General features: G+C 39.4%; 1 protein-coding gene across 7 annotated transcripts in view; it reads left to right on the forward strand.

Annotated features, from left to right (window-relative positions):
* Positions 1-20,130, forward strand: part of SLC10A7 (solute carrier family 10 member 7) — a 236,536-nt gene that overhangs the window by 201,486 nt on the left and 14,920 nt on the right. For all 7 annotated transcript variants that reach the window (XR_546834.2, XR_011537119.1, XR_011537121.1 and 4 more), the window contains one exon: positions 5,740-5,813. Coding sequence is in view for 3 of the 7 variants with exons in the window: in XM_008531975.2 (XP_008530197.1) it covers positions 5,740-5,813 (74 nt within the window). In the remaining 4 variants the exon portion in view is untranslated. The remainder of the gene's footprint in view (positions 1-5,739; positions 5,814-20,130) is intronic.

Consider the following 20,130-nt stretch of genomic DNA (forward strand, 5'->3'; position numbering starts at 1 on the left):
GTTTAACTGGATTCTTCAAATTAACACATACATACACAAATTAGTCAAAGATAGCAAGAGTTTGAACTAGGACCCATTGGTTTATACTCTGTTGAGTTTTGTTTTGTTTTCCTACTTTTTATTCCTTCCTATTTAAAATTTGTGAAATTGGCCTGTGGTTTTGGGGTTTTTTTTAATCTTTTTCTTACCGATTCAGTGAATCTAAAACCAATCCAGATATCAAGAGACAAAAATCTCAGCATGGAAATCAGTATGTCTTTTTTTGTACAGCATGCCGCTGACCTCTGATGATGGAAGTTCAGCATAAACCAGGAGAGACCCAGCCTAGAAAATTCTACTTTCCTGCAACACTCCACTTGCTTGATTAACATTTCTTAGATTTACTGACCTGACATGTTACCATTCTAGTGTGTGGCATGTGAATCTCTTCTACTTTGAGTACTTAAAATACATTTGAGAGTTATTACTCTGTGTTCTCATTTATCTGTGTACAGAATAGTGTCAGGGTTAAAACTCCAACTCTGGAATCAAATGGACTTGGGTTTCAATCCTATTTAATAACTTTGTCACTTTCCTCATTTGTAAAGTGGTGATAGTAATAATACCTATCTCATTTGGAGTCATTTAGAGAATTAAATAATATGCACATAAAGCCCTCAGCATAATACCTAGCATCTAGTAAGTGCTCATTAAATGTTAGCTACTGTAGAATATTTATTTATTATATCAAAATAGTTTATATTTCAAAAACTAATTATGAAAGTAAGGGAATTAGCATTTCCAGCTTTGTAATACATTCTTTTTGTCGTTTCTCTGTCACAGTTGCTAGGAAATGAGTTGATTCATTAAACCAAGAGTCAGCTGTCCATAGTGACCCAAGCTTTCTGCAACTTTGGGAAGCTGTCAAAGTTTTAAAAAAATGTTGAAAAAGCTTAGAAAAAGAAAGTAGTAATTGGGAGCCTTTAAAAAATATATAAAAGACAGTTTGGTAAGCTGAGAACTAGAGTAATAGAAACCTGTCACTGGAGTGACAACAGAAACCGTTAAGAAAAGAAAACAAAGATTCAAATATTTGTGAAGGTGTTTTAATGCTTATCAGTACATTTTCAAGCAGATTTCTCAATGGGCCTTTCACTATAGCCCTGAGAGGGAAGGAGGGCAGCATGAAGGCTGGGAGAGAGAGAAGGGAGGGTGGGAAGAAAGAGGGCATTATTATTAACGGTGAGTCTCCATACCATTTCGGAGATGAGGCAGTTAAGCCACAGAGCACTGGGTACCTTGTTTAGTGCCACACGGCTGACGACAGACAAGGTCTTCTCCTAAAATGAGCAAAGACAAAACACAGGTACAGAGGTTAACAAAGGAAAGTATTCACATGGAAGTTTCCTCCTCTAAAAACTGTGGGCTTGGATGGAACTCTCTCAGAGGACCCTTTCTGCTCCACATTCCGTGATTCTACCAGTAAAACCTTCTGACATGTTTTCCTTTGTGGGTACTGCAAAGGAAGGCAAAATAAATATTATGTGGAAAACACTGATTGAAAGCTTTGTAAGAGAGAATAAAAAGGCCAGTTGGGAAGAAAAGGAAATAAACATCTCAAGGGAAACCAAAGTGATCAAAAGAATTATAAAAACAGGATAAAAAGAAAATCAATATTAAAAAGAGATAAGGTAGAGTTAGAAAATAAATAATAATGTGATTCCTTTCAAGAATGTGAACAGACACAATAGAGATGTTAATCACTGAAAATATTTACAGTTATTACCACTTAAATATAATGTCCAGGACACTTTATTTCCTGTGTGTTGTCATGACTTTCCACCATGAAGCCACCTTTTGACATAGCATGGCTGAGGGAGGGTCTCTTCCTAAGATAGCTGCTCTCGTCCACTAAATTGTGTGGTGGTTTTTGTTTTTGTTTTACTTTTTTATAATTTCCTTCTCAGAAGGCAAACTTACTTCCAAGAGTTAGGGCAGCCTACTTACTAGTTGCGTGGCTTTAAGCAAGTTGTTTAACCTCTCGGTGCTGCAAGTTCCGTCTGTGGAAAAAGCGAGGCAATAATATTATCTACCTTATAAGGCTGTTCGAAGAAGGAAGAAGTACTGGAAGCAAAGTGCTTAGAAAAGTGCTCCATAAATGTTTACTGCTGTGGTCATTCATCGTCATCGTCATCCTCATTTTGAATGGAGGGTTAAGTGAGCATCTGCTCTATTGGCTTTCCCCGAGATCCATGCTGTAGAAGAGTCTCTTACTTTATAGGTAGAATATAAGTCAGTGCTGTTTAGGGGAAATATCGTTTTTGACCTTGAACATTCCATTTTTATGTCCTGATCCTCTCTCCCGACTGACAGGCTTTGTGCCAATAGAATGATAGGGCAACGTTTCAATTCAAATCAGGCCAGAAGCCTCCCAGTGCAGGCCCAGCTTCAGTCTCCTTACCTGAAACAGAGGACAAGTGAGCATTCTTGCAAAGATCCTGTTCAGCTACACGCTAAGTGCTGCTCGAACAAATGGCAGCCAGCACCAGATGAAATCACAGCCTTTTTGGCCAGAGATTTTGACACATTGGAAATGTCCTATACTCTGGAAAAGAGCAAGATATCAAGCAGAATAGAGTTCACTAAAGGAGAGGTGTCTTGCCAGACTCTCTTGGAAGAAAATCAAACTGCATAAATCCAGATGCAGCAACAGTTGCTTATAAACAAGGTCAGCAAAAGAGCAAAAAGGCCTTTGTAGTGTTACTGACACCACAGGCATTGCTGGAGAACAGCCCAAAACTAGGCCAGTTGGTTATGTTACATGTGCTACAAGCACAGGTGGGCATCCATTCCTGTAGAAGTTTCTTATTCATTGTGAATTGACTGTGGATCATATTCTCCAATCTGCCCATTTCAGGCTTTTCTAATATCTTATGTTCCCGGGCCTCAGTATTACCTCAGACTCTGTGGATGAGTGAAGTGTCTCACGCTTTACAAAGAAAATACAGTCTCTGATATAAGTTGCCTCCACTTTCCCGTTCTCCACCTGAAAAATTTCTGTATGTTTACTCACCTTATGGCCTTTTGTTTCCAGCTCACAGACTGTAGGGAATTCCCCTCTCAGGCTGACACCCTCAGTCTCGTCCTCTCAGCTGTGTTTGGGGACCTGGTTTCATCAGTTGTTTCTACCTGCTGCATCCTCACTCTCTATATATCATGTTAAAATCTCCCATGACTCTTTTCTTCTCTTTAGCAGATTTCTTGAAAACACTGTCCCCTCTCACTACTACAAATTCAGTACGTTTAAACATCAGCTCCTTGGCCTCCTCCCCAAACCCCATTGGCCTCTTCTCCCATTCCCTATTTCCATTCATGCCTTAATGCTCATATATATATGCTCAGAGCTTCTGATTTCTCTTTAATTCTTCCTCCTCTCTCAAAGCAACAATAACAATAAAAATGTCGACTAGGCTGTATTAAATAAACACTTGCAATGTGCCAAATCCTTACCAAACATTGGCATTTATCCTCACAGTGACCCTAAGAGGCAGGCAATATTATCCCTCTTTTGTATATAAGCAAAAGGATGGTCTGAATTTAAATTCAAGTTCATTTGCCCCCAAAGCCTGTGCTCTTAAGTGTTGGGAGGGAATCTTTCATAGAGGTTAACAGTTGACAAGTTTTTAAATTCTATCTTCATGTCTCTTACCACCATCTCCTGCCTGCGCTGTGGTTCTCCAGGCCTTAGAGCTTTCTGCTTCCTGCCTGGCCTCATCATCTTCAGTCATGCACCGTGCTGTGTGATTACTCCTCCTTAGGAACAGGTCCAGTCATGTCACTGTACTCTCCCAAGTCCTTCAGCTGTTCCCCCTCTATCATCTTATCAAGTCCACACTCCTGGTCACATGCCAGTGGCCCTGCACACAAGTCAGCCTGAAGAATCTGCTCTTTGCCAACAGCACCCCTGCACTCCCACACTTCAGTTTCACTATCCCTTCCCTCAGATACACATCTCATGTGTCTAACCGTGCTCTTTAAAGCTCAGCTCATTTATTATGTCCTCCAAGAAGGTTGTCTGTGTGCTCCGTCATCATCCCCCAGTCCCCTGCCGAGCTTGAGATAATCCTTCTCTTTGGTGCCAAAACTCACTCACTCTCTCTCATTCTCAATCTCTTTCTCTTTTATAAAGTATATATCTATACTCCTTTCATCCATGCCTTTACAGAACCTTACATAGCTGCTTCCACATTAGGCCTACATGACAAATAAAGGGGTCAAGGAATGTGTCAGCCATATAGTGCAATGTTTAAGAAACAAGAATAGTATCACAATATAAATATGAGAATAAAATATGGGAAGAGTAAGGCAATCTTATTCTTAAGTGATACACAGCTGTAGGGGATTCTTAACTGAGGTGAGACATCAAAAATTCAGTTTGGGAAGTTGTTATCAAAAAAGAGCTGGAGGTGAGACTGATTAGGAAGCATGACATAGGTGACCTTTCAAAGGAGAGAAGACCAAAGGGCAACTTAAATATTCTCTTAACATGTGCACAGAGATGTGGAAGAGGAGGGGGAGAAGGCCTTTCTCCCCTCCAGTGAGTATATACCAAAGAAAACAGATGTGGGATCCATTCAGGGAAGATTTTTCTCCCAGTGAAAGTTATATATGAGGATGAGGTTACTGAGGCAAATGGTGGGATCTCTTTCTTTAGAGGTTCTTACAAATTGGACAGATTGTTGTATCTGCAACTATATACCTGCAATCAGGTTTTAGAGCATTTTTCCTTTGCTAATGCTCTTGTCTGAGTTTAGGGCAGGCAAGGAATAGACTCACCATATCTTCAAACCCTGATTCTGCAGGAAGGAACAATTTCCAACAAATCAAGGACACAATAATAATTACATTTCTAACCTTTTTGGCTCCTGGCTCTCTAAATCTTTATAATCTAAAAGAGGAAATCCGAATGTGATAGTCACCAGAACTGACCTCCTTGAGATTTAATGGATTTTAACTAAGCGAGATTTTTTCTAAGCTTAACATATTCTATAACAATAGTAGAACAGAGCAGTTAAAAGCATAGACACAGGAGCCAGGCTTGATCTAAATCCTGGCTCTGTCACTTACTAGCTATGGGGCCCTGAGTAGGTTACACAACTTCAGTGTACCTCAGTTTTCTCATCTGTAAATAGGGATGTTGTATCACCTGCTTTATGGGGTTGTTGTCTTTACATGGAAAGACCTTAGAGGAGTACTTGATACACAGTAAATGCTCAAAGAGTGATATTATTTTTTACTAAAACGTGTGATGTTAGATTTTTGTTCATACCATGTATTCCTCAAAAGGCTGTGTTTGCTGCCAAAAGGATATGTTGCTCCTTGAGGGGAACAGTTTTGGAGATACGTTAACCCCTTCAAGCCACTGGGTTAATATCAAGTGATAACCTAGTGACTTGCTAACAGAGTTCCTTGCTGCATGATTTCCTTAAAGTCCTGCACCACTGGCTGATTACATGTATGATCTCAGGAGACCCCTACCACAAATTTTTAAAACTGTCTCCTTTTCATGGATAAATGTCTCAGAAGTGACTCTCTAAAAAGAAATTTAGACATTTCTGTACGTTTGGGCACAGAATTACTTCTGTCACCAGGTTAACATCAAAGGGATGTTAACATGAAGGTAGGTACTACATTTGATTTAGGATGTGTTAAATGGGTTTTTTTATAAAAGTATTTATAAAACACTTTTTTTGCCCCTAGGAATAATTCGGGCTTCACACCAGCAGACACTGTGGCTATCATTTTCTGTTCTACACACAAATCCCTCACGCTGGGTAAGTGATTCGCAGACTTAAAAACCAACTTAATATTCCCTTTAGATAGTTACATCGTAATGATTTTGAAATTCAAGTAACTCTTCAAATTAAATGGAATGGGTACTCTCCACTCTGTTAGATAAAGAACAGTAGCAAAGTGAGGATGGGTCTTTGCTTTGGAATACCGTTATTTGACTGAACCAGTTTTTGAGGGCCTAAATTTAATAATGTAGGGTTTAGCTTGATTTGTGATTAGGTTTTTGATTCTCATAAAACGTTTTCAACATAGAATGTTAATGTTAAAAGCTGGGGGGGGGGGAGGGAGAGGGCACAGGGAACTGCATCTGAAAAAGGAATGGGCGAAAACTCCGCTTTGGAAGGCTCTCTAGAGTTGCCCCTGGAAAAGGTTAACTTATTCTGGAAGCTTGAAGCAAGGTGGAAATAATGTTATTATTCTAATTTGATATTGATATTAGGTTGAAGTTCATTTCAGAATGTTATGTTATTTCCATAAACACATTATAGTTATCATTAACTCAATCTGATTAGCACCTAAAGTGAAATAAGTACTTATTTAACAGAGAAAAATAGATCGAGAAGAAAAGCATGCTGTTTACTACTTAGCTTTATCCATTTTAGTGGCATTATCCCAATAACCTGTCCAGACATCTGGAATCCATGTTTTTAGTCATTAAAAGTAATTAAATAATCAGAAACTTTATTGAAATTTGCATCATTCACAAACTCCATGGGGTCGTAGGGACACTGTGGTAAAAACTCATATTAAAAATTTCTTTACTTTTTGGCATATTAAGAGAAATGAAGAATCATGACGTTGCCCTAAGTTTGCCTCATGTTAAAGAAGTTCCGTCTATAAACTTGAAAACTAAGACATTTTATGTTTTTACTAACCCCTACATATTTGTCTGATAGAGGCTATTGTCAGTCTTAGCAAGTTTGGAAAATGGTTTAGAAATTGGACAAACTCCTTACGGAACAGTTGTTATCTAGGGCTTCAGCTTCCTTGAATAAATTATACATATGCTCTCCATACATTGCAGTACGTTTGTTTGGTTTTCTCTTAATCATCATCAAATTGAGTTGAACGAGCTTTGGAAGCCACTTTCTAATCCTTCTTTTGTGACCCTGGACAAATCACTTCAGTTCACCTCCCTGAACCCTTGCGTTCTCATCTGTAAAATGGGGCAGAATAATATGTACTTTGTAAGGTTATTGTAAGGATTAAACATAAAATTTGTTTAGTACTTAGCACAGTATTTGTACATAATAGGTAGTCAGTACATGACAGAATGTGTGCAATAATTGCACTATATAGAGATTGCTGTGGACTAAATGAGATAGCCACCTAAGGAGCTTGGTATGCTGCCTGGCACACAGCAGATACTCTTTAAGCGATAGCTATTGTTGCTAATTATTATTAGCTATATTAGTTATGACTGTGTGGGCATTTCCAGGGTTCCAGTCCCCTGACCTCTGTCTTGTAGATTTTCGTGTAACAAGTGTGGTTCAGTTGTTGATCTCAAACAAAGCATCTTTAGCTTTTTTCCCATGTGGTTATTATGGTGTAATTTCTTATGTTCCAGGTTCCCTAAAAGTAAGGGGCTGTTATAAATGTAGGGAGTCCAGAGAGGGGTGCCACCAGATGCCTCAGATGTCCAGAGTTAGGAATCAAATGATCCCATGTTTTCAGAGCAGGTGCTGAACCATGGCTACACCAGATACACGCTTTTTTGCAATGGGCTTTTAAACCCGACCCACCCCTAGGGGTTTGCTTTTGTCAGGAAAACCAAAATGACTTTTTTTGTTTCTCCATGATGTTCTTCTGTGCTGGAGCCGGCTGTGTTGAACAAAGAGTTCTACCCAAGAAGCATGCTGCAGCATGATCAGTATTCTTTTCTTTTCTATGAGAAAAATACCTGCCCCCTCAATCTTTTTTGTCCTTTCATTTTTGTTAATCCCAAAGCCATATTCTGTCCTGATGCTTTTTGAAGCTAATTTTCAGGCAAACAGGTACGTGTTCTGATCACCAATCAGAAGTAGCTGTTTTGCTAAAAAGGGTTAGGTTAACTTGGACTTTGCTTTGCTTTTGCAGTGTTCTCCCATGAAATAGATACTTAGACCCTCCAAAAAGATGTTAGTGTAACTAAATACCTAAGTAAGTGTGTAATGTAAATCCTTAGTTACTTCCCTAACATGACACACTTACGCTCTCTTGGAATTGCAAGACCTAAATACTTATTCTGATTCTTCCACTGATACCTTCAGTGGAAGGTACCTTCAGGCCTCAGTTTCCATAGGTTAGGGAATTTTACTTCTAATTCAACTACTCTATCATGCCATGATCACACCTGGCTTCCCCCCTGCAGTCTCCTAGGTCACATCCGTAAAAATGGCCTCTTCTCACCACTTACCATGTCTCCGAGGTGGCATGGATCACTCTTGACCCAGGAGCGCCCTTATTTCCACATATAGCAGGGATGTTTGGATCCTATTGCTAAAATGACCTTGTTAAGCTCTGTCAATTTACTGTATCAGTTTTCACAAGATCCAATGCACATTACCCTCTACTGGTGACCTGACATCACTGGTACAGAGGAGGTGCCATGACAGTGACATGAACTACAGGCTAATAATTATCCCAATGGAACTTCTCATCTGCATGGAAATGAAAGCACATCACAGTAAGTGTGAAGAATTCATATTCCACAAAGCAGGGGGAAATTTCAGGTAATATCACTCAGAGTTATACTTTCTCTCACCTCTTACACAAAGTTGAAATACAACACATTATATCTATTTGGCATTTAGAAAATCTACCTATTCCGTTTGCGATCACTGTCACAATATTTCCTTGTTGTGAACACATAACATCTCACATAGAATAATTAAATGAGCCTTAGGAAATACCATTCATTATTACATCCAGTATTTGTATTTAAGAATAAATCATTGCAGGCCAAGAGGTACCCACGTAACTAATGAACCAAAGATGAAAACTCTTGCTTGAGAAGCTTTCTGAATATTCTCTTGAACATATACTTTCAATTTATTTTATTGTTCTTGCTCTTGCCCTGTCTCAATCTCTTCCATGTACTTGCATCTACACACATGCTGAATGTGATTCATTGCTTTTATTAGAGCATTTGCCATTGATTGATTAGTTCTTCGTATTAGTACTTTTTCTATTGATTGATTGCAGATGAAGTGACTATTTGACCTTTAATTATGAGGCTTCCTATTGAAAATGACATTGAGCTATGGCTTCACATAATCCATCTGGAAAGCCTGACATGATGCCATTCCCTGGAGTTCGTTCAGGAAGAAAGAGGAGGCCGGGAGGAAGTGCAGGGCTATCACTGTGCTTCATCTGAAACAATACTACAGGGCTTGTTTGCTGCTCTCCCGTAGTCTCAGCTCAGGCTTGGAGGCGATTTTATATTTTGTCAAGACAGCATCACTTGCTGTCGTTTGCTATAAAAGCCATGAACTCTCCTAAATTATTCTCTAGTTGGATGGTGATATTTGTATAATAAGGAGAAGATAATTTACATAGCAGAGATTGAAGAACAGCTTGTACCCTGGTTAACAATGGCTCAGTGCACAGTCAATTGATCTCATCAAGAAACAAATTCGATCCAAGATACCCTATGGAATTAGTGTTTTACTTTTATTTTATTTATCTTTTTCTCTTGAGTATTCAAATCACTTTGCTTATCTAGAGTTCTAATATATGAAGAAAACTTTTTCACTATACCTAGAAAGAGAATGTTTCAGGATGTTTGAGATCCTTAAGTTGTGTATGTTTATATTAGTTTTTAATGTTTTTAAATACCAGAATGAAAGCACATACTCTTAGAGCATGTCAACTGACTATTGGCAATCAATTGTGAGATTCCTAGTTGGTTTATTTCCAAAAGCATTTCTGAATTGAAAGAATGCTATTTAAATTTTAAGAATGTCATGATCAATGCTTATTAAAAGTCCACCGTGTGTCTTACCATTTATAGACATTTGTATACAAAGGCGAATCAAGGCAGCTATTCCTCACATTGAACTTATTTGTGAGTCTGTGGTTTTGGTTATACAGCTAAACTGTGTCAAGAAATTATGCATTAAGCAAAAAAGAATATAGCTTTTTAGTAGACATAGGATTCTGGAAAAAATGGAAAGAACATACCTGCTTCTAGTCTGGATTCAAGTTCCAGTTCTGTCACCAAAAGCTAGAACAAGTCACTTAAATGCTATAGGCCTCAATTTCCTCATCTGTAAAATGAGAAGATGGACAAGATGATGCTTGTGATTCCTTCCAGTTGTAGGTTTCTATGAGGCTGTGCTCAGTGACTGATATTTCCGTTCTATAAGATAACGTTTCCCTGCTATGTGTGAAAAGGAAAAGAGTTCTTAAAAGGCAGTTATGTAAATAATGTTACAATATTAGAGGAAAGGAAATATGACCGTTACTTATTCCTAAAGAAGTTAAAATTATCTTCAGAGTCTCAAGAGTTTTATAGGAGAAACAAAATCTGAAAAGGATCTTGTTTTCAATTTTACTCAGAAGGCTTTCAAGAATGCTAAAGGATTACCTCCAACTTGGGCTGAAAAGATCATTTAATAACATCTGGGTTATTTTCTCGAGAGGAAATGGTATTGAAATATGAAAGTTTGCATTTCTGTTTTTTTTTCTCCTAAAGCTTATCTGTGATTCTATTTGATGCATAAAGACTACTATCTTAATAAAACTACCCTACAAATGGGAAGCACTTTTTTAAAGCCCTTAACCATTAAGTCATGTTACCTGAACAGCCTTGAATATTAGCAAGTCAGTAATTATTATCTTATTTTGCATACAAAGAAGTGAAAGCATAGAAAAATTTTTTAACTTATTCCAGATTATATAACTAATGGAGACTAGACTCCAAGCCTCCTAATTTCCAGCACTGCATTGGATCATAGGCTATGAAAGCACTTTGAAGACCAAAAAGTGCTGTACTGATTCCAATATTGTAAATGTGTAATCTCAGCATGGGTTTTCATTAGTTTATTAATTGTTTAAAAAAAAGAAAATTAATTCTGATTGCATTGCTAGTTATAAAACAGTTAATATCTGTAATTGTTCCCATAAGGATATATTTCCATGTAACCCAGTCATAAGCTGGTACTCATTCCTTATATTTTCTTTATTAACAAAAAGTTTTATTGTGTTTAAAGTGAGTCTTGATGAGCCATCCTTACCTTTCATGAGGCATCACTGTCTGCACTCTATTCTTGCAAACTAAGAGCCACGGTGCTTTTGAAATAAACTGTTAAAGAAGAAATAGAAATCCAAAGTAAAGACAGAAAATGGAAATTTGTCTTTGGGACATGGCCATACATACATTTTTGTCCTGCAGTCCATCCCTGAAGTTATAGTTCTGTAAGGAAAGGCAGTTTGGGGACCCCTGCCATTTGACAGATTTTTAAAGATGCCACTGAAATTAAAGATCGGGTAGATTTTACTGCCATGCTGAAGAAAATCAGGGGAGCGTCTGTCATTTTGTGCCATTTTCTGATCCACAAAAAGAAAGAGAAAAATGCAAGTTCTCAAAAAAGTGATACATTTATGTTCCTACAAGGTTTGTGGATTATTTTGTTTTGAATTTTTGATTCTGGATTTGGTGTCTGAAAATCGTTGCTAGCATTTCTAGACTTTGTAGTAAAAAATTAGGAAGGCTCCAGGTTCTAGGCATCAAATATGAAACTAAAGATAATAAAACCTCTTTGGGGGATCCCCAGCCTCTCCCTCCAGGACCGTTCATCTTAACGATATGCCAGGAGATGTGCTGCTGGAAGACCAATGCCCTGATAGCCCCACACTTCTCCTCCGTGTCTCCTATGCGGGGACTGTGTTTGCAGACACAGCCTCCAGTTAGAAATATATTTACAGTGTGATCCAGGAAACACTTGCATGTGTGTACAAGTTTTACAAAACAACATTTACTCTTACTTTATGTGATACATTTCTATTCTAGCCAAGTGCTAGATAAAACCCAGTAAACTGATTTCGCAACTCATTAATGGTTCATAATCCAAGGTCTGAAAAATATTACTTTATATCTTGCTTGGTGAGATTTTATCCTCTTCTTCAAATAGTAACCATGTAGGCTTTGGCTACTGCTATCCCTTTTTCACTGAACTTGAACCCAAATTTCTGATACTATGTAGGAGCCAGAGCTAAATTAAGACACAGATTAATTCTTGATTTGCGGTAACGTAAGATCACCTACATTGAGATTGTATTAATTCAGCTTCTATAACAGAGTTTCTATACCTTTTGTTGATTTATCTTTTAAATTGCTTCTCTAGTTAACATGTTTTCAGTAGTAGTAATAGTAATAACAGCTAACATTAATTGGGTACTTAATAGGCAAACACTGTGCTAAGTGCTTAATGCAAGAAGTAATTTACTTGAAAGTACTTCCGTACCGACAGCGTGATGTCCTGTGTGTTCTAGTTAGTGGAGACCAGCGCCAGGAGCAGCCAGTTGCTGTAATGGGAAATTCTCACTGGAGTGTTCAGCTACTATTTTATCAGAAAAGAAATATTCCAAAGGCAGCCACAACAAATGTTTTTGTTATCTATATCCTCTGTATCAACCAGAAACTTTACTAATTAGCATAGTAAATTCAGAAATAGATTTTTATTGATGAAATTACTGACTTGTTACTTTGCGTGATAAATGTAATAAATGGCCTCTCATTGATATGTAGACTGCCTCAAAACTTGAGAGACACTCTCCCACTTGCTAAAAGAATCTAGCAAATCCCATGGCCTGAACATGAAATCCTGAGGGCTGTGCTGGAGGCTCCATCTCTACCCAGTTTTGTGCCCAGCTACTGTGAGCAGGGTCTGTGGTTGCCGAGGCTAACTGTAGGGGTCCCTAGATCCTGCTCTGGAACGGAGCTGTTGTGCTCTGATTGCCCCTCTCGTGCGAGGTGCTGGTGAGGGCACTTGGAAGGTCAGAGCTGGGACTTTGAGTTGACAGGATAGTTGCTTAAACAATTTTTGCGTTTGACTGCTAATATGTGTTGAGTTACAAATACCTGTATAGGTGGCAGTTTACCTTCATTCAAACCTGCTGGCAAGGTTGTGGGGGTGTAGCTAATCTTCACTGCCTTAAACTTCTTTAGCTATTACACACTATCTGCCAGAAAGAATCTGGAACTTATGCATGGCCAGCCTGCTGTGGGTCACTTACGTGCACCAACAGTCCTTTACATGCACCAGCTCACATCACTCCCACAATCACCTCGGATAAGGAAAGTGAGGTTCCAAAGTGATAACAGCTTACCCATGTCACATCACCCCAAGTGGCAGAGCCAGAAGTCAGGCCAGATCTGACTCTGAGCCACTGTGCTGAGCTATAGTCAGAGTTCTACAGAGAGTCCTGGACTCTGGAATCAGTGCTGTGGTCTGCCAGCCATGAAGAGTTTAGGCGAGACAATCTCTGGGACCCTTCTAGTTCTGACATTCAGTAATTCTCTGATTTTCAAACCCTTATGTATTTAGCTTTAGAATCTTGAGTCATTCAGAGGGACCCCATAAGATCATTGAGGGTGGCCCTCAAAATTATAGCAAATTGCTTCTTAAAAAAAAAATCATAGGTTACTGGGCTTCATCTGAGGCCTACTGATTTGGAATTTTTAAGAACAAGACCCTGGAGTCTGATTTTTGTAACATACTCCAAAAAAGAGTATTATGCACATGCAAGTTTAAGAGCCACCATATTACACACATCCATAATCACCTCTCAGCTTCCAGAGAAGCCAGCTCACGCACCCAGGTTCTCAGGGAAGCTTTTGATCGAGCAGAGCATTCAGTCAAGTGTTGTGTAAGTGCTTTTTGATGACAGTGGGAACCAGCTTGGGCCAACCTAGGTGGTTGAGTTTTTTTTTTAACTTTGGCCTGGCCATGGTGTGCCCTACTTTTAGCTACTTGTTATCCCATCATTAGCCAAAATGAGACAGTTAGGACATAGAGACTCATGACACACTACTAAGCACTGTAAAATAAATAAACACTAAAATTAAAAAACAACAACTCACTAGGCCTGGATCCTGATTTCTAGGAATCACCGCCTTCCTCTATGGCTTCATGGTCGTGTCTAGGAAGAATAAAACCCGCACCCATTTTTTAATCTGTAGCTGGGGTTGCCATAGTTTTGCCTTTGAATATTCTCCTAAGTTCTCTTTGTACCAATTTGGTTAAACTACAGTGTTTTGTTGTAGAAGTATGCCAATATTTAACAAGCTATAACCTGATCAAAAGAAAGCCATTGACTTCAATTTTGTCATTGTGTGAACATCATAGAGTGTACTTTCACAAACCTAGATGGTATAGCCTCTACACATCTAGGCTGTGTGGTACGAATCCTATGGGATAACCATCGTACACACAGTTCATCACTGACCAAAATATTGTTATGCGGTGCATGACTGTATATTAAATGTCCAGAATAGGCAAATCCATAGATTTGACAGAAAGTAGATCAGAGACAAAAAGTTGATTAGTGGTTGCCAGGAGCCGAGGGAGGAAGGGATGGGAAGTGACTGCTAATGGGTATGGGCTTCTTTTTAGGGTGATATGAATGTTCTGGAATAAGATAGTGGTGATGGTTGCACCACTTTGTGAATATACCAAAACCCACTGAATTGCACACTTTAAAAGGGTAAATTTTATGGTATGTAAATCATATCTCAATAAAGTTGATATTTAAATAAAAAAAAAAGAAAGCCATTGACTTAGTGCCCATCGTACCTAGCGCTCACTCTAAAAGTGGGGCTTGCTTTCTTTAAGACCATGTCTTCCTATCAAGCTGAAGGCAAAATGTAAGCATATTTAAAATAATTTCAGAATGCCTACTATTTGAAAGTTACCCTTATATGAAAAGTTACCTTATATGAAAGTCCCTTTATGAAAGGAAATATATATGATTTTCCCAAAACATTTCACAGCATAATTGATATTGTACTGTGGAAAGATAAAGAAAAGAAACACAAGATAGAATCACGGCTTTCCAGGAGTCAGCGCTCCGAAAGGGGCAGCAGACCCAATAGAATCATAGGCTCTTATCGGGAGGCTGTAAACAGATGGAGGCCACTGGAGGTTTGGAGAGCATCCGAGGTAGGAGGCTGTAGTTCCTGTGGCAATTCTCAGCAGCCTCCGTTCTCAAAAGTTTTAGGAATGCTTCAGACTTTATCCTAGACGATTTCAGTGACAAACCCCTTCCCTGCTCAGTTTTATAGACTAAGCCCCTCAATACTGTTCCATAGTGCAATTTCTAATAATAATAGTGATGGCTCTCATTTTGGAGGTGCTGACTCTATGCCAGTTGCTGTACTAGGTAGTTGACATACCCTGTCTCACTGAAACCTCCGACTACCATTTGAGAGAGTTCTTTTAACCTCATTTTGAGCAGATGTGGAAACTGAGGGTATTAGGGTTAGATCCCCCAGTCACATAGCTAGTGGGTGGCACAGTCAGGATCTAAAGCCAGGTTTCTGACATCAAAGCTCAGGTCCTTCCCGTCACACCACCCAGTCCTCAAGAAATACTGAGCGTGGCATGTTAGCTGTGTGCTGCTCGCTCAGTCTCAGGGATCGAGCAGGAGCAGAGAGGCCAGTGTTTCCATGCATCAGCTCCACTACAGCTGGGCTTGGCTTGGAGTTGTTACTCTGCAGTTCAACAGCAAGAAAACATAAAAATCCCACATATTATACAGTGGTACCTCAAACCATATACCGAATCTTTATCCCTGTATGCTTCTTGATGTCTACTCTTGGTGGTAGAAGCTTTTAATTCCATAGTTGCATACTTATTTCAAAGTAAAAACCACCTTGTTCTAGTTAGAAGTAGCTCCAAAGAAAATAATTTTACAGATTGATGATAAACTCATGTGCCTGAAGTCGTATACACCCCATGCTCTGAAAGGGAAATTCCACAAGAAGTTAGAGGAACACATTCTGCTGTTGTGGAGCTTGTCCTTTCTGATGAGGACTTTGCCACATCTAGGAGAGCAGACAAGGGCCCATTTCCCGGTGCTTCCTGTTCATCTCTGTACTCACCGTCAGTTGTAGAGGGTTTTATTATTATTATTATTATTATTATTAATATTTAGAAAGCTTGCCTCTAGCAGTACTAAAATGTGCATCACAGAACAACAGTTGTTTACTGTGTTTGAAGTGAAGAATCTCACTCAGGAGATCTCATTCACTTGAAGTTTATATCTCTCAATCTCAACTTGCAAACAGAGATCGATGAATAACGATTGTCATTTCAGAGTTCCATCTCTCCATTATTTATTTGGTCCTATCTCTTCCCAGAAGTTCCCTTAACTGAACTAGACACTATAAACCAGTTGGCATGTACTTAATGACAGCCAGCTCCATGCTTCTTTACAATAAAGAATAAATGAACCTGTAGCTGCAAATTGAGGGACATACTCACCACCTCCTTGTCCCCATCTACAGCCCCATCCTAGGAACTCCAGCCAGAAATTAAAGTTGACTGCCCAGTTTTTAAAGCCATGGGCTATACGTAGGTTTTTGACAAGTTACCCTGGGGACAGATGTAAACTTGGATGCAATGCAAAAGATTCCTGGGTCCCAGGAAGACAGCCCATTTGGAATGTCATCTATCCTGAAGCTGGGCACACCAATGATACTGTAGTGGTGACCCTTCCCAGAGCCACCATTGCTGGAGGTTTGCTCTAGTACTAGTACTCTCCTCTGTGTACTAGTACTCTCCTCTGTGTATTAGTACTCTCCTCTGTGTACTAGTACTCTGCTTCTCTAATGCTACTCGAGCAAATTTTCTAAATATTAATAATAATTAAAAAAACCCTCTGCAACTGACAACACGTACAGAGATGAACAGGAAGCACTGGTGCCAATGAAAAGGTGCTTTTAAAACACAATCTACTTGATTCATTCATTCATCCAACAAGTGTTTCTGTAGTGCCTACTATGTGCCAGGACTTGTTCTAGGCCCTATGGGGTAGAGCAGTGAACCAGACACAAAGAAATTCTCGCCCTTATCTAGCTTCCTCTTTTGTGGGGTTAAACAGACGACTGTTTAAATATATGGCCCATCCGATGGTGGTCAGTGTTATGGAGGAAAATAAAACCAGGAAGGAGAATAAGGAGTGCCAGAGTGGAGGTGGAAAGGTTTCAGGCTTAAAGGAGACATTGGATCGAAGACCTGAAGGAAAGAGGGAGCAAGCCCTGTGGGCATGTAGGGGAAGGAGATTCCAACCAGAGGGAGCAGCAAGGGTGAAGCGTCCAAGGCAACAGTGGTTTGGCAAGTTGGAGGAAGAGGGAGGGGCCAGTGTTCAGGGAACAGAATGAGTGAGGGAGTGACAGGAGACCTGGTGAAAGGTAATAGGAGTGAGGTTGCGTTGAGTGATGTTGTACGAGGCCTATAGCCGTGGTAAGGACTTACCTTTTACTCAGAATGAGAGGGAAAGCCTTGGAAGGTTTTGAGTAGACAGGTGACAACATCCAACTTCCACATTGAAAGGATCCCTATGGTTGGGTGGGTGGAAGGCTGAAGAAGTGAGAAACCGGAAGAGCAGTCAAGAAGCTTTAATCCAGACAAGAGCTCAGGGTGCTTTGGTCAAAGGTAATAGAGGTGGAGGCGGTGAGAAGTGTTGGGTTTTGGATGTATTTTGAGCGCAGAACTGTACTAGGATTTGCTGATGAATTGGATGTGTATGTAAGAGAAAGAGGAAGTAAAGATGATTCCTAGATGTTTGCCATGAGGGGCTAGAAGGATGGAGTTGCCGTTTACTGGCCTGGGGGAGACTGCAAAGGCAGATTTCAGTGGTAGAAGAGGGCTGCGGAGGCCGAGCAAGAGTTCCATTTTAAACATGTTAAGTTTGAGGTGTCTTTTTGACACCCAGTGGAGAGTCAGTTTTATGAGTCTGGAATTCTGATCCAGGCTGGATTTTTCAGCATATAGGTGTTATTTTAAGCTATCAGCCTGTAGATAGACTAGGTAGATAGAGGAGAGAAGAGCTCTGAGGACTGAGCATTGAGGCTCTCCAGAGATTAGAGAGGATTTAAAATTATTTTGATAATAAAATTTGAAAATCTAAATCAGCCAGGCATACAGACATCCAAACTGGCAAGCCTGTATTTTCCTCCTTGTCTCACGAGGTTGAGGTGAACGTTAACTCAGAAAGTAGATGTGAAGACACTTTGAAACATTAAAAGGAGAAAGCTCTGGCATTTATTTGGTACCTACTACATGCTAGGAACTGTATTAGACATGTAAATTGCAAGTTGTATTAGGCATTTATTATCTCATTTAATCTTCACAACAACCCTGCACAATAGCTATTATTGATCCCATTATCCAAACTTGAAAACCGAGCCTCCAAGAGGTCAAATAACTCACTCCAATTCACACAATGTGTAAATGGCAGAGCCAGTATGCAGTGGCCCATCTGGCTACTTCCAGAATCCTCCCGAGTCCTCTAGCTCTCCCTTATTACCAGACCCAGCTTCTCAACCCCACTCACATTAGAATCATCTGGGAGCTGTTCAATAACAGTGCTGCTGGGACCCCTCCCCACACCTGTTAACTCAGAGTCTCTCAGGATAGACCCAGGGATCATAGTGTTTAAAAGCCACTCGGGTGATTCTAATGTGCAGCTGGCCCTGGGAACCACTGCGCCAGACTACGTTCTATATTTATATGTATTTATGCTCTACTGTGTTCCGAAAACATGCAAGTTAGGATTATACCTACTCATTTGTTAATAAAATTGACCGCTTGTACTGATTTGTGAAAACCACAATTCTCTGCGTTATGATTAGGTGTGTTAAGTATTCAGAGTTTAAAGGAAACCAAGGGGATTAGAAAAACATCATTATTTCCAGAAATGGCTTCCAGGGTTTTCTTAATTTCTTCCTTTGCTCAAAAATCTTCTAAATGAGGTCTTAACTCCCCAATTTTTGTGTTATTGAGAATAAATTTTAAAAGGGCAGAGTAAATTAGCAGGGCATCTTCTAGCCAAGTTAAATCACAGAAACTGAAGACAACCTTTTTAGGACAGATGGATTTAAGAATAAATAACTGTGATTCCTAATCCCCAAATCAAAACTGTCTTGTTCTTTTTTGTCAGAAGACATATCTTCTTAGGTTTATGTTCATCATAACATGGACCCATCATGAAGAAAATTACTGCCAGAGGGTGATTAATGACAAAAACAAAACAAAAAGTATATTAAAAATAATGTGCATTTGGGTCACAGCTTACTCACAGTTACCACTTAACTAAGATTTGGAAGCCTTCCAGAAGTTCCATTATTAAGAGGATTATGAATGCAAAATTTTAGGGAAAACTAAGTTTAGGTGGTGGGAGCTTGGCAGAATCCATGAAAGCGCATAGCACACCCACCAGCTTCTCTTTGCCTGAGACTTAGAAGGTTCAAGTGTTTTTCTTTATATAAAGCACATCAAAATATTCTATGAAGTTAGACACAGCTTTCCAGAGCCAGTCAGATGAAGCCAGTTCTGTGTTGGTGACCATGTTAAATATTTTCTGATGACCTTGTGTTATTTTTGTCATATGAAATTCTCACTCTATTTTTGATGTTTTCACATCCTGTTAGTGTGAACATTAGCTAGATTTTCTCTTTAGAAGATGAGCAACTCTTCATTCACAGCCTAGAAAAGGAAAAAGGTCATCTCACTCTACTTCCTGCCCACCTTGTCTCCGTAAATATGGTGGCCCCCCTGCTCTAGACACCACTGCCAGCATTTGAATGAAGACTCCGTAGCTCAGTTCTTTAATTCATTCTTGATTTCCCTGTTTGCTAATTACTCCTACAACGCTGTCAGGCAGGTGAGGGTGTACCTAATCTTCCGAGGAAGAAACCTTCAATTGATAGAGTTAAATGTTTCATTGTCAGCATCTGGCAAGTTGGCTCAGGTCATTCATTAAACATCTTTTCCAATCAGAACATACCTGTTTCAAAAAGAAAATAATACCAGCTGCTCATCATGGTCTTTTCCTGCATCTTTATTTACATAAAACTTTCAGCAAAGTAGTAAGATTACAGCCCAGGTAACTGAAGGCAAAAACACAATCTTTAATTTTCCTAATGGGCCAAAAATGCTCATCAACCAACTTTTATTCGAAGCAAGTAAAGGCCAGCCACATAAGCACCTTTGTAGAAAGGAGTGCCTCTCTTCCTTCCAGACCTTTCTTGTGTAAATATTATTTTCCTTAAGTTTCACCCTCTGTTAGTCTATGTTGATATTATCAGGCATC

Source organism: Equus przewalskii, chromosome 2 (assembly GCF_037783145.1).
Source record: "Equus przewalskii isolate Varuska chromosome 2, EquPr2, whole genome shotgun sequence".
Classification (NCBI taxonomy): Eukaryota; Metazoa; Chordata; class Mammalia; order Perissodactyla; family Equidae; genus Equus; species Equus przewalskii.